The sequence below is a fragment of the Podarcis erhardii genome, assembly GCF_964252035.2.
Source record: "Podarcis erhardii genome assembly, chromosome: 4".
Lineage (NCBI taxonomy): Eukaryota > Metazoa > Chordata > Lepidosauria > Squamata > Lacertidae > Podarcis > Podarcis erhardii.
The window spans coordinates 84609607-84622806 of record NC_138508.1 but is presented as its reverse complement, the minus strand read 5'-3'; the positions used below and the strand labels follow the sequence as shown (position 1 = coordinate 84622806).

At 44.3% G+C, this 13200-nt stretch overlaps 1 protein-coding gene across 8 annotated transcripts in view; it reads left to right on the top strand.

The window, feature by feature from the left end:
* The window catches only part of TEX30 (testis expressed 30), a 40078-nt gene extending 28019 nt beyond the window's left edge, over nt 1-12059 (top strand). The window contains exons 2-7 of one of the 8 annotated variants that reach the window (XM_081858359.1): nt 577-809; nt 7299-7369; nt 8210-8440; nt 8831-8882; nt 10050-10252; nt 11598-12059. In XM_081858359.1, coding sequence (XP_081714485.1) covers nt 7352-7369; nt 8210-8440; nt 8831-8882; nt 10050-10252; nt 11598-11789 — 696 coding nt within the window. In that variant the 5' untranslated portion in view covers nt 577-809; nt 7299-7351 and the 3' untranslated portion in view covers nt 11790-12059. Of the gene's footprint in view, nt 1-567; nt 810-5252; nt 5432-6244; nt 6403-7298; nt 7370-8209; nt 8441-8830; nt 8883-10049; nt 10253-11597 lie in introns of those variants that run through there. The other 7 variants (XM_081858354.1, XM_081858353.1, XM_081858357.1 and 4 more) reach the window with 7 other exon arrangements.
* The last annotated feature ends 1141 nt before the right edge of the window (nt 12060-13200 follow it).

The window sequence follows — 13200 nt, the reverse complement described above, 5'->3', positions numbered from 1 at the left end:
AGGTTGGTGGTTCGAATCCCTGCGACAGGGTGAGCTCCCGTTGCTCGGTCCCTGCTCCTGCCAACCTAGCAGTTCGAAAGCATGTCAAAGTGCAAGTAGATAAATCGGTACTGCTCTGGCAGGAAGGTAAACGGCATTTCCGTGCGCTGCTCTGGTTTGCCAGAAGCGGCTTAGTCATGTTGGCCACATGACCCGGAAGCTGTACGCCGGCTCTCTCAGCCAATAAAGCGAGATGAGCGCCACAACCCCAGAGTTGGCCACGACTGGACCTAATGGTCAGGGGTCCCTTTACCTTTACCAGAGAGGGGAACTCAGGAGTGATGGCATCATATATTGTATACAACACAATGAAGAATCGGACACAACTCCTTCAGATTTCACCTTTAGTGTACATGTCTTCGGGTGTGATTCTTTTTTCTCAGCAAGACTAACTTTAGTCTTTATTTCACTTTACTCTTTAGAAAGAACCAGAAGAAGCAGCAGAAGCAGCAGAAGCAGCAGAAGCAGCAGAAGAGGAAGAGGAAGAGGAAGAGGAAGAGGAAGAGGAAGAAGAAGAAGAAGAAGAAGAAGAAGAAGAAGAAGAAGAAGAAGAAGAAGCTGGATGATTCTACTGCCTTCATCTCTGTTTCCCCCCTCTATTTGTATTCCTTAAGATGAGAATGCATATTATTCTATGACTACATCCTGGAACCTCTTTGGGAATTTTATAATGATCTGAACTAAATATAACTGGAGGCAGTCTACACACATCTGTGATCAAAATAGATGGTGTGCATTCTGCTTAAGGTTTCTAGGGGCTGCACTGAGAGGTGATGCAATACAAGGAGGAGAAAGAGATTTGCTAACGTTCCTATTCCATCCTTCTACAAGAGGTCTAAAACTTAGGACTGTCAGATTGCTGATGGGCAGATGCTCAATAATAACTAAAGCTAAAGAAGATGCAAGATCACTGTTCCTCGCTTTCCCCCTCGGAGGGAGGAAACGCAATATAGGACGTTTGTATACAAAGCTTGCACTGGATTGTACAGCGAATGTAAATTTCGGGCTACATGTGCCATAGTTTCTGATGGCGGAAACTGATGGGAACTGTAGGCCACATCATCTGGGATCTATCAGTTCGGGTACCCAGTGCAGGCTTTGAAAAATGCAAGGGTTTTCCCCTACAGCATAGACGCTCACACATCCTAAAATGTGAAAAAGAAACAAACAGGATTTTCTTGCAGCAAGACTGCTCCCGCTGTTTCAAGGTTCCTAGTTCCATCCATTAGACCAAGGTGTGTGTATGTGTGTGTCTTTCAGTGTGCATGTGAGGGTTTCAGTATGGATCAAGGTGTTTTGCTGCAGTGTGGATAGGGGTTGCAGGGCAGGATGGGGTTGGTAGTGGGGGTTTAGTGGAGTGTGCATGGGGTTTCAGTGTGGGTTAGTGTGCGCGAGTTTGAATCAGTAGATGATGCAGTGTTGTGAAAGGGCTGTTTGTGTGGGGCAGGTTGTGTGGGTGTTTCACTTTGGGGTGTGTGTGGAGGTTCGGTGTGGAGCAAGGTGTGGGTGGGTGTGTTTGTCACTGTGGGGTTAGTTGTGAGTGGGGTCCCGTAGACTTCAGGGGGGGGGGGCAAGAGAATCTTAATAACTTTTGAACCACTGCTCAGAGCTTTGGATAGGGTTAAGAATTCAATACACTTTGCATTTAAAGGAAAATATATTAAATGTGCATTTTCTGAAACAATACAGCCATCCTTCCCTATCTGAACTTATTCAAATTTTGCAAAGCAATCCTTCAAGCAAAATTTTTAAAATGTCTACATTAGGGGGAGATGCGTATAAAAATGAATAAGGTTAGTGAAAATAATGTATACAAATGCATTATATTAGGGTAAATTGCTTGTAAAAATGTGTACATTAATCCAAACTGCATACAAAAATGTGTTCATTGGGATAAATTTGTGCTAAATGCTCAATAATTTTCATTTTAAAAATAGCAAATTGCAGTAGAAATGTAGAAAGCTGAATTCAATGTGGCAAGTGGAGAAACTGAGATAATTGAGAAGCCCTTCCATCCCTTACTCAGAACTTCATCAAAGCAATGAAAGATTGCCTTATAACAGCAGTAATTTTATTGGCTACTCATCTTAACTAGATGGAGGCATTCCTTTGCCCTTTTGATTCCAAAACAACTTCTTTGTTGAATCTGAAGAAAGCAGTTCCTGACTAGGTTCAGGCCTTTTACCCTGTGTTATGTTTTCCTAATAATTATTTTTAACTTGGCAAGCGGTCTCTCTTTGATACTTCTCTGCCCTGTCTAATTTAGAAAGGAATGTCTAGAAGATACACATAGCCAAGTCGATCTCTTGGATGAGCTTATCACAGGGCTTGTGGATTTTGACTTTTGGTCTTAACAAATTCCACTAGTGTGAAGTCAGTTGACACGAAGATCTTTGGCACATTTATTTCCCAGCAGGCATTAAACCATGATGCAAGCAGATTTCCAACTGGTGAACACAGCCCAAAATAGCAGCCTGGTCAGCAGGCCTATTGACTTTTAAATGTTGACAAAGGAAACTTCCTGAAGTGTCTGCTCAGAAACTCTGCATTTAATAGTACCTGCACTGACTCCTTTGCACGTGCTGTTTGCAGGTCTTAGATCTATAAATAGCAAACACAGAAATCTTTGCTATCCCTGCAAATAATTGTTTATCTCCTAAACCCATAAAATTATAAAGGTTGCTGGTGTGGAATTAGGTTTTTTAAAAAACTTAGATATTTTTTGGCACACCATCAGAAAGCAGTTCTTAGATGACAATAAAATCCACCCTTCACTTTGTGAGTAATAAAGGTAAAGGGACCCCTGACCGTTAGGTCCAGTCATGGGCGACTCTGGGGTTGCGGAGCTCATCTCGCTTTATGGGGTGAGGGAGCCGGCGTACAGCTTCTGGGTCATGTGGTCAGCATGACAAAGCCGCTTCTGGCGAACCAGAGCAGTGCACGGAAATGCCATTTACCTTCCCACCGGAGTGGTACCTATTTATCTACTTGCACTTTGACATGCTTTCAAACTGCTAGGTGGGCAGGAGCAGGGACCGAGCAACGGGAGCTCACCCCGTCGCGGAGATTCGAACCGCCGGATTCGAACCGCAACCTTCTGATTGGCAAGTCCTAGGCTCTGTGGTTTAACCCACAGCACCACCCGCGTCCCTTTGGGAGTAATATGCTCCCTTATAAGCACAGGGTGGCGAACAGGAAGCAAATTTAGGGATTATCCACACTTTTGTCTTGTCCTTTTTCCTGCCCTCCCAAACCTCCAGCAATTTGGGGTTTCCCCAATTCCCATTTGCTCTGATCTATCGCTAAATAGAACTACAGTTCCGGGTCTACTCTATGGAAGGGCAATGTGTTCTAAATGTCCAGCGTGCATGCAGCCTTAAATATTATTCCTGGTGGGAAGGGAGGGGAGAGGAGAGGAGGGAGAATCTGAATTTACACTCTCACAATCTGCACCCGATTTCTCAGCCCTCGGTGGTTGCTTCCAAAGCTTTCATTTATTGAACGGCTCTGGTGGTTCGCAATCCCAACAGAGTGCATTCACAGATGTCTTCTTGCAAACAGTGCACTTTATTCCACTTTTTCCCATAAAGTCTCTCTCTCAACAGTTTTTTGCTCTGAAAACAGAAAGTGAAGCTAGTTACAAAGACAGCACACACAACGGTTTGTTCAAAGCCCTTCTCTGCCCAAGAATCCTGGGAACTGTAGTTTGATGTTTGACTATGTTTTTATACAGCGATACCTCGGTTCACGAACTCAATCCGTTCCGGAAGTCCGTTCTTAAACCAAAACCGTTCTTAAACCAAGGCGTGCTTTCCCTAATGAGGCCTCCCACTGCTGGTGCCCTTCCACTGTTTGGTTTCCATTCATAAGCTGAGGCAAAGTTCGCAAACCAGGACACTACTTCCGGTTTTTCGGAGTTCGCAAACCGAATACAGTCATACTTCGGATTAAATGTCCTTCAGGTTGAGCGTTTTCAGGTTGCGCTCTGCGGCACCCCAGAAGTAATGGAGTGTGTTACTTCTGGGTTTCGCCACCTGCACACAAAATGACGTCATGTGCATGCGCGGAAGCGGCAAATTGCAACACGTGCAGACGCTGGTTGCATTCGCTTCGGGATGCGAAAGGGGCTCCGGAACGGATCCCATTTGCATCCAGAGATACCACTGTAGTTCGTAAACAGGGCTGTTCTTAAAACAAGGTATCACTGTATATGCTGTAAGTGGCTGGGGAAACCCAGCCAGATGGACAGGAACAACAACAACATAGGGGCTTTTATTAGGGGTTTGTTGCTCTTACTGATGTAAATTCTTTGTTTTAGCTCTTGGTATAATTCAAAATATGGTTTGAAGCTCAACATCCAAAAAATGAAGATCATGGCCCACTGGTCCCATCACCTCCTGGCAAATAGAAGGTGGAGAAATGGAGGCAGTGAGAGATTTTACTTTCTTGGGCTCCATGATCACTGCAGATGGTGACAGCAGTCACAAAATTAAAAGGCGCATGCTTCTTGGGAGAAAAGCAATGACAAACCTAGACAGCATCTTAAAAAGCAGAGACATCACCTTGCTGACAAAGTTCCGTATAGTTAAAGCCATGGTTTTCCCAGTAGTGATGTATGGAAGTGAGAGCTGGACCAGAAAGAAGGCTGATCGCGGAAGAATTGATGCTTTTGAATTCTGGTGCTGGAGGAGACTCTTGAGAGTCCCATGTACTGTAAGAAGATCAAACCTATCCATTCTTAAGGAAATCAGCCCTGAGTGCTCACTGGAAGGACAGATTCTGAAGCTGAGGCTCCAATACTTTGGCCACCTCATGAGAAGAGAAGACTCCCTGGAAAAGACCCTGATGTTGGGAAAGATGGAGGGCACAAGGAGAAGGGGACGACAGAGGACGGGATGGTTGGACAGTGTTCTCGAAGCTACAAACATGAGTCTGACCAAACTGTGGGAGGCAGTGGAAGACAGTAGTGCCTGGCATGCTCTGGTCCAGGGGGTCACGAAGAGTCGGACACGACTAACAACTAAACAACAACAACAACAAAAAGGATTCCATTTGACTGCGTGTGTGTGCGCCTTAAAGATACCGGGTGTACGTCGGGGTGGGTGGGTGTGGGGGGCAAGGCGTTATTGTAGGCGCGTCCCTCTTTTTCTTCGACTTCCTCGCTCCGCATTAGGAGCCGCAGGCTGGACTTTCACTTCGGCGCGCGACTACATCTCCCAGCATGCAATTGCATAGCGCGCAATTGCTGCCACTCTTGCGGGAAGGGGAAAGAAGGAGCCGTGATCCCGGGCGCGCATGACTTCGGGAGCAAGTTTCTCCTCCTGCCGGATCCAGCGGGACTTACTCCCGAGTAAACGAGCCATAAGGGATGCTGCAGCCTCAGGAGCGCCGGGTGGGAGTTTCCTTAGAAGGAGGGGAAAGAAAGAATCGGGGTTTTGTTTTTTTGAAAGGGAAATCTCTCTTAGAATCCTAGAGTTGGAAGGGATCCCGAGGGCGATCTAGTCCAACCCCGTGCAATGCAGGAATCAAAACACGCAGTCCCGCCCATCCAGTGTGAAACCACGCCGGGTCCTGCTTAGCTTTTGTGCTTGTTCCGGCACTTTTATCGCTGCGTCGTAGCCCCTCTTACAGCAGCGTTTCTGGTTTTGTGAGTGCGTAGCTCGCAGGTGGGGTCCTTTGCAGCCCCCCCCCCGGAAAAAGAAATGTCTTGCTGCACCTTCAAAACTTACCATTTTATTGCAGCTTGCAGTTTTTGCCAGTTTGGACAAAACGCCTTATCCTCAGCAGAGAGATTTCTGCATTGCAAGGGGTTCGACTGGATGACCCTTGGGGTCCCTTCCAAGCCCCAAATCCTATGATTCTATACATTAATACAAAGGGGACATCTCGAAACGGGGAGCACAGAAAGGCAGGCAAAGAACTATGTGTGTATAGGGGCTACAATATGTGCAGCCAGAAGGCTGCTCTCCTTGTCTTTCACAGTCCCTGATACTTGAAGCAGAAAACCCAAATAGTGCGAAGTTCCTTCACTCTTCTTGTGGACCAAGGAATGGCTTGGCCACTAAAGCATGATACTCTTAACCTCAGATTTGTGGGTTAAAGCAGGGGGTTGTGTGACCCAAGTGGTCCCTTCCAGTTCTATGATTCTGTTGTGGGATAGCTATAGCAACAAGCTAAGTAAGTGTCAAGTTTGTTGCCCTTTAAAACTAACCCACCCCCCAATTTGTTCCTCATGCCCCTTAGTTATTATTATGTATTTTATTATTTTTTAAATTTATCTACCGCCCGCCATCCAACGATCACAAGTCAGTGTGCTTTCTCTTTGCTACTACTGAGATATTTTTCTACTGAGAGGGTGAGCAGGTGTGCTTAGTTGCCCATGTCTGGTTGCACTAGTAATTTGGGTTGCCTGTTTTGAATTTTTTGGGCCTAGAAACTGATAAATCTTGATAAACGTCTGGACGGATTTTTTTTGTTCCACAAAGAGAAAGCCCCGGGGTAGGTGGGTGTGTCTATTAACATGGAGCAGGAGGAAGGCATTACAGTGGTACCTCGGGTTACATATGCTTCAGGTTACAGACACTTCAGGTTACAGACTCCGCTAACCCAGAAATAGTACCTCGGATTAAGAACTTTGCTTCAGGATGAGAACAGAAATTGTGCTCCATTGGCTCAGCAGCAGCGGGAGGCCCCATTAGCTAAAGTGGTGCTTCAGGTTAAGAACAGTTTCAGGTTAAGAACGGACCTCCAGAACGAATTAAGTTCTTAAACTGAGGTACCACTGTAGTTTAACCTCCATGGACCTTGAGTAGTTTGTGCAGCTGTGTACAAAACTGGAAGGAAGTTCTGTAGGAGTCAAATATGTCTGGCAGTACAGTGGTACCTCGGGTTAAGTACTTAATTCATTCCGGAGGTCCGTTCTTAACCTGAAACTGTTCTTAACCCGAGGCACCTCTTTAGCTAATGGGGCCTCCTGCTGCTGCCGCACCGCCGGACCACGATTTATGTTCTTATCCTGAAGCAAAGTTCTTAACCTGAAGCACCATATTTGGGTAAGCGGAGTTTGTAACCTGAAGTGTATGTAACCTGAAGCATATGTAACCCAAGGTTCCACTGTATATCTTTGAATACCAGAGGCTGTGGGATGTCCAGTAAGGGGGTTTTTACCTGCCCATAGCAGGCAATAGACCGTACTCCTATGGTTGTGCATGTTGAGTTGCTGGGTGGCATCCACTTAGGTTTGGTTAATTTTATTACAGTGACTTGCAGTCAAGCGTTCTGAGACACAAACTTGCGAGATCGCAACAGGAAAATGGGTGACCGTTCAGAGGTATGTCGCCACAAGTTTATCTTTGCTTTGTATACAGTTTTGATTTTAAAGCTCCTATTCTAATCCTTAACAAGCTTAATAAATTCACAGAAGCCACTAGTACACACACACACACAAACCCCCACTTTTCATGTGTGCCCATGTTAGTCTATACCTTTTACTAAAAAGGAAAAAAAAAAGTTTTGTAAAAACATTTTACTTGGTGTTTACAAGTCCAGCTCTACATTGTTAATTATATGGATAGTTTAAACATTGTTTGAACACTTCCAAACAAACCAGCATTTTATTTTTCACACACAGGAAAATTAAAGCAACCGAATAATTAATGTGACTTGGCTTTGGAGATGTTGAATTAGGTCGTTGACAAGAACAGAGAAAACTGTATCTTCTTATGTCTCTCAGGATGCCTCCAGATGACTTGTTTATTGATGATTTATCCTGATTTGTTTTACAGGGAGATTATCTGACATTGGCTATGTAATGAGCATTCATTTTGATTTGTTTAGATAGATGGCAGCGCCTCACAGCAAGTGTCATTCCACACTTTCCAGTGTGGTTCCCCACCACTTTCCTTACAGCAAAAAGTCTGAATTTTTTAGGAAGCGGGGTTATTGAGCAATCAACTATAATTGTGCAACCCGAATTTGCCAGTATGTGACTGGATGTGACTTGAAAATTGTGAGAATCTGGAAATGCCCTTCATCACAAGAACAATTTCCATTTCCTTTTGGAGTGTCCTGTGTCAAAGGACAGGACCAACATGGCAGCTAGTCTGATGCACTGTGTTTTATGCATGCGTGCGGAAGACATATTCGCTGATTTCAGTGTTTTTCTTTCTAGACCAGTGTGAAAATACCATTTGGAAGCAAATATCTAGACGCAGTTTTCTCCATCCCTGAGAAGAAGCTGCCATATGCCGTGATTCTCACTCACGGAGCATCTGGTGATATGAATTTCTCTCACCTTGTATCTTTGGCAAACTACCTGGCCTCTCATGGATTTCTGCGTCTGCGATTTACCTGCAAAAGCCTCAATATCATCTATAGAACTAAAGCATATAAAGCTGTTGTGGTATGAAAGACCAAGTTTGCTTTTTAGTTCAAGGGGAATGAAACATTGTGCTAATTCATGTACCCTAAAATGTTGTAATCCTTTACTTCTTTATCCAGGATTAAGCCCCATTTAGCTCATTTGGGTTTCTGAATAAATGTGTATCGGATTGCAATCTAAACTAGATCGCCCATATGTAGCTTACTCCAATCAACATGTAGACTTCATAATATAAAATTTATATGTATGTAGACGTGGGTCTTTTTCATGTGGTTTCTTTATTTTTCACTATGTAAGAAACTGAGTGTATCGAAAGCAATTCCTGTTCTGGGTGCATCTTTTAGCAAGTTACTTTCTAGATGTTTTTATTGATTATCCAAAAAATATTAATCGCTAACCTTTTTTAAAAAGGAATATTTAAGATCATCAGGCAACTACACACTTTCTGGCATTTTTCTTGGAGGTAAGAAAATTTGCTGGCGTATATATGTAACATGGCTTCTTATTTTCCTCCTGCGAAACAGGGTGCTGACAAATATTTTTGAATGAGGCAGGCATTTCACATACCAGGTTTTTGTTGTTGTTGACTGCATATGTATATTTTAAAGATATGGATTTAAGCTACAGTGGGACCTCGGGTTACAGACACTTCAGGTTACAGACATTTCAGGTTACAGACTCCGCTAACCCAGAAATAGTACCTCAGGTTAAGAACTTTACCTCAGGATGAGAACAGAAATTGTGTGGCGGCAGCGGGAGGCCCTATTAGCTAAAGTGGTACCTCAGGTTAAGAACGGTTTCAGGTTAAGAACGGACCTCCAGAACAAATTAAGTTCTTAACCTGAGGTACCACTGTATTTCTGCTTAGCATTTCCGAACAACACAGACCTTTGTCCTCACCCTAAAGAGTCAAAGGCCAACATAAACAGTTGATTTTGCCTCCAAATGAGGCTAGGAACCAAACCAATGGATTCAAGTTACAAGAAAGGAGATTCTGACTAAACATCAGGAAGAACTGGGTGAGGTGGTGGCCTCTCCTTCTTTGGAGGTTTTGAAGCAGAGATTGGAAGGCCATCTGTCATGTGTAATCTAGTTGAGATTCCTGCTTTGCAGGGGGTTGGTCTAGATGATCCTCAGGGTCCCTTCCAACTCTACTTTTATGATCCAAACCTTTAATTATGGAACTCCATGCATCGATTCACTAACTACCTATTTGATAAGGAATTCAGTGTTGCACTTTTCACCTGCACAAGTATTTCAGCTTGCCAGACAGAATGGTCTGTCCTCTCTCTCCCCCTGCTTAAAGGCATCCAATTGGTCAGAGCTGGAATTGACCTGATCCAACAGAACTTTTCCTAAAACTGTTACGAAGCTTGACAGCTTCTTGGCTGTGATTTAAGCCTATTTCCTCCAGCAGCATTGAGGTAGCTGCAAAAGTTCATGTTGCCTCCATGTAAATTAATCCCTAGATAATGTGCACCAACTGTAGCAGGTTCCCCAGTTTTGAGTGCTTTCAGCAGAGAAATACGGAGGATTAGAAGTCCTTGAAAATCGTTGTTATACAGAATGCGTAGCTCGAATCACAAAAAATAATGTATTCCCCCCCCCCTTGATTCTTAATGGGATGTAGGCCGTTCAATGGGCTCGCGCGCTGCCGCTTCTGTAATGCGACAAGCCGACCAAGATAAGGACAGCTTCATTCAAGGTCTGATATGCTTGTCTTACCCGCTGCATCGACCAAAGCTTCACTCTAAACTTCGGGATGAAGATTTATTGTCCATTAAGTCCCCTGTGCTATTTGTGTCTGGAGATACAGATGAGATGTGTGATAAAGTGAGTACCTGGATGCGCTGGAAAGGGGAGCAAATAACACTCTTGCTTAAAATGTGCAATACCGATGAGATAAGCCCATGTTTTCTAACATGGTAATGAAAGGAGCTTCTAGAGGTTTGTCTTGCTGGGTTGCCACGTTCAAATTAATGGCAGGTGAGAAGCTTTGGTTTCTTTTAACACATGGGTAGGCAAACTAAGGCCTGGGGGCTGGATGCCGCCCAATCGCCTTCTAAATCCGGCCCATGGACGGTCCAGGAATCAGTGTGTTTTCACATGAGTAGAATTGTGTCCTTTTATTTAAAATGCATGGGACGCGGGTGGCGCTGTTGGTAAAACCTCAGCGCCTAGGACTTGCCGATCAAAAGGTCGGCGGTTCGAATCCCCGCAGCAGGTTGCGCTCCCGCCGTTCAGTCCCAGCGCCTGCCAACCTAGCAGTTCGAAAGCACCCCCGGGTGCAAGTAGATAAATAGGGACCGCTTACCAGCGGGAAGGTAAACAGTGTTCCGTGTGCTGCGCTGGCTCGCCAGATGCAGCTTGTCACACTGGCCACGTGACCCAGAAGTGTCTGCGGACAGCGCTGGCTCCCGGCCTATAGAGTGAGATGAGCGCACAACCCTAGAGTCTGGCAAGACTGGCCCGTACGGGCAGGGGTACCTTTACCTTTACCTTTATTTAAAATGCATCTCTGGGTTATTTGTGGGGCATATGAATTTGTTCACTTTTTTTCTTCAAAATCTAGTCCGGCCCCCCACAAGGTCTGAGGGACAGTGGACTGGCCCCCTCTGAAAAAGTTTGCTGACCCCTGCTTTAACAGAAGCTTCACCTCTCCCTTTTTCCACACTTAGTTATTTATTTCTTAGTCAGTACTAACAAATAAGTCAAACCCATAAAAAAACACATTTTCCCCTTTGGAATTGCCCAGTTTGTATCAAAAGCAAATCATACTTCATTTTAGAACTTTTGTTTACATAGTATATGCTTTTACATCTTTTCTACTGCAGGTCATAGCAATGAGCTTTGTATATTTTCCCAGAGCAAGGCAGATTTTCTAGAAAAAAATTAATCTATCTTACCCACTAAAGTGTGTGTGCATGAAGTTAAGGGCAGCGCTCTTTAATAATCTTGCTAGCACTATTCAGCGCCACAATTCCCCCCCCCCTTGCATCCCACGTGATGCTCTGCTTAGAGAACCATGCGAAGTCAACATGGACAAAAGATATTCCTGTGCCATGCCGACAGTTATTGACTGCCTCACCCGAGTAATGCTGGCTTCTGTGGGAAATGAACTCTTTAAGAGTTAGATACGTCTTTCTGATCTATTTTGTCCCTCCATTTGTTTCAATAGCAACTGCTGGATGGCGTTGCAGTCAAAATGCAAGCGTCCAAGAAAATCCATTGGGTTGAAAAAGCAAACCACAGCATGGCAGCGAGCGGACGAAATTCAGACGACATCTCGATGGAAATAAACAGGCAGGTTTTGTCTTGGATCAAAGAAATCATTGAAGAGCGACAGAAGCAATCGGCCAATTCCAAATAGCCTCTGTACTCGGTATAGGATGGATTAATAACCCTTGGATTAATAATACTTATAAGAGTATAAGTAATCAGCTCTGTGCTAAAGCACTGGCAAAAACAACTGTGTGTTTTTGTAACTTCATTGTATTATAAAATATGTTCTATTTGGTTTTGTCTATATATAGTTAATGTTCAGAGATAACGGAAATAAATAAATCTGTTTTTTACTGTCTAAAAAAAGCACTGTATCTCACACATCTGCTTTTATATGTGGTATTTTTTCCAAAACAAATATGTTACCAGACAATTCTTTACTGGATTGCATGAAATGGGTAGCCTAGCCATACCATGCCAAGTGGAGCAGTTTGGAGACCGATTTCCTCCAGCATACCAGATTATATCTGCATCAGGTAAACCTGAATTTACAGGGGGAAAACATTGAGATTGGTATTGTTTGGTGTCACATTATCAGGACTATGCAGACCAAAAGGGAATGCAAACAGTAAAGGTAAAGGGACCCCTGACCGTTAGGTCCAGTTGTGACCGACTCTGGGGTTGCGGCGCTCATCTCGCTTTACTGGCCGAGGGAGCCGGCATACAGCTTCCGGGTCATGTGGCCTGCATGACTAAGCCGCTTCTGGCGAACCAGAGCAGCGCACGGAAACGCTGTTTACCTTCCCACCGGATCGGTACCTATTTATCTACTTGCACTTTGATGTGCTTTCAAACTGCTAGGTTGGCAGGAGCAGGGACTGAGAAACAGGAGCGCACCCCATCGCGGGGATTCGAACCACCAACCTTCTGATCAGCAAGTCCTAGGCTCTGTGATTTAACCCACAGCACCACCCGCAAACAGTAGTAAACAGTAAACTTTGCATCGTAGAGTCGGCACCATCATATAGGCTCTGCAAGAAAATTCCAGAAGAACACAAGGGAGGGTGGCTGGCTGGTTATTATGGGGGACAAGTGAGGGATTAGACCCAATGAGCCATATTTCAAGCAAGAAGTTTGTTCAGTACTTTGTGACTACAACATGCCTGTGGAAACCTGGTAGACAAGGGCAGAAGCTTTCTACCAATGTGCTGACTTTCAGCATATCGGGAGGAAGCACCCAAACATGCGATTCTGCATCTTCAAAATGATTTTGTAGATAAGTTGGCATCATGAGAGCCAATATGCTATCCCTGGAGGGGCAGCTTCGTACAGGGTAAACATGAATGATACACTATTTGTTTCAAAACAAGTCTGTGAAACACATGCTTTTGGCATAGGTCCCTTAAATGGCTTAGAATAATTTTTATTCAACCAGCCTTCCTATTTAGGGCTTCAGTGTAGTTTGGCAATGAGAAGCTCAACTCCTTGTCTGATATCCGTATGATAGGGGGTCTCTTTGGACAGCTGTTACAAACAAAAGTTTTTTAAAAGACTACAGA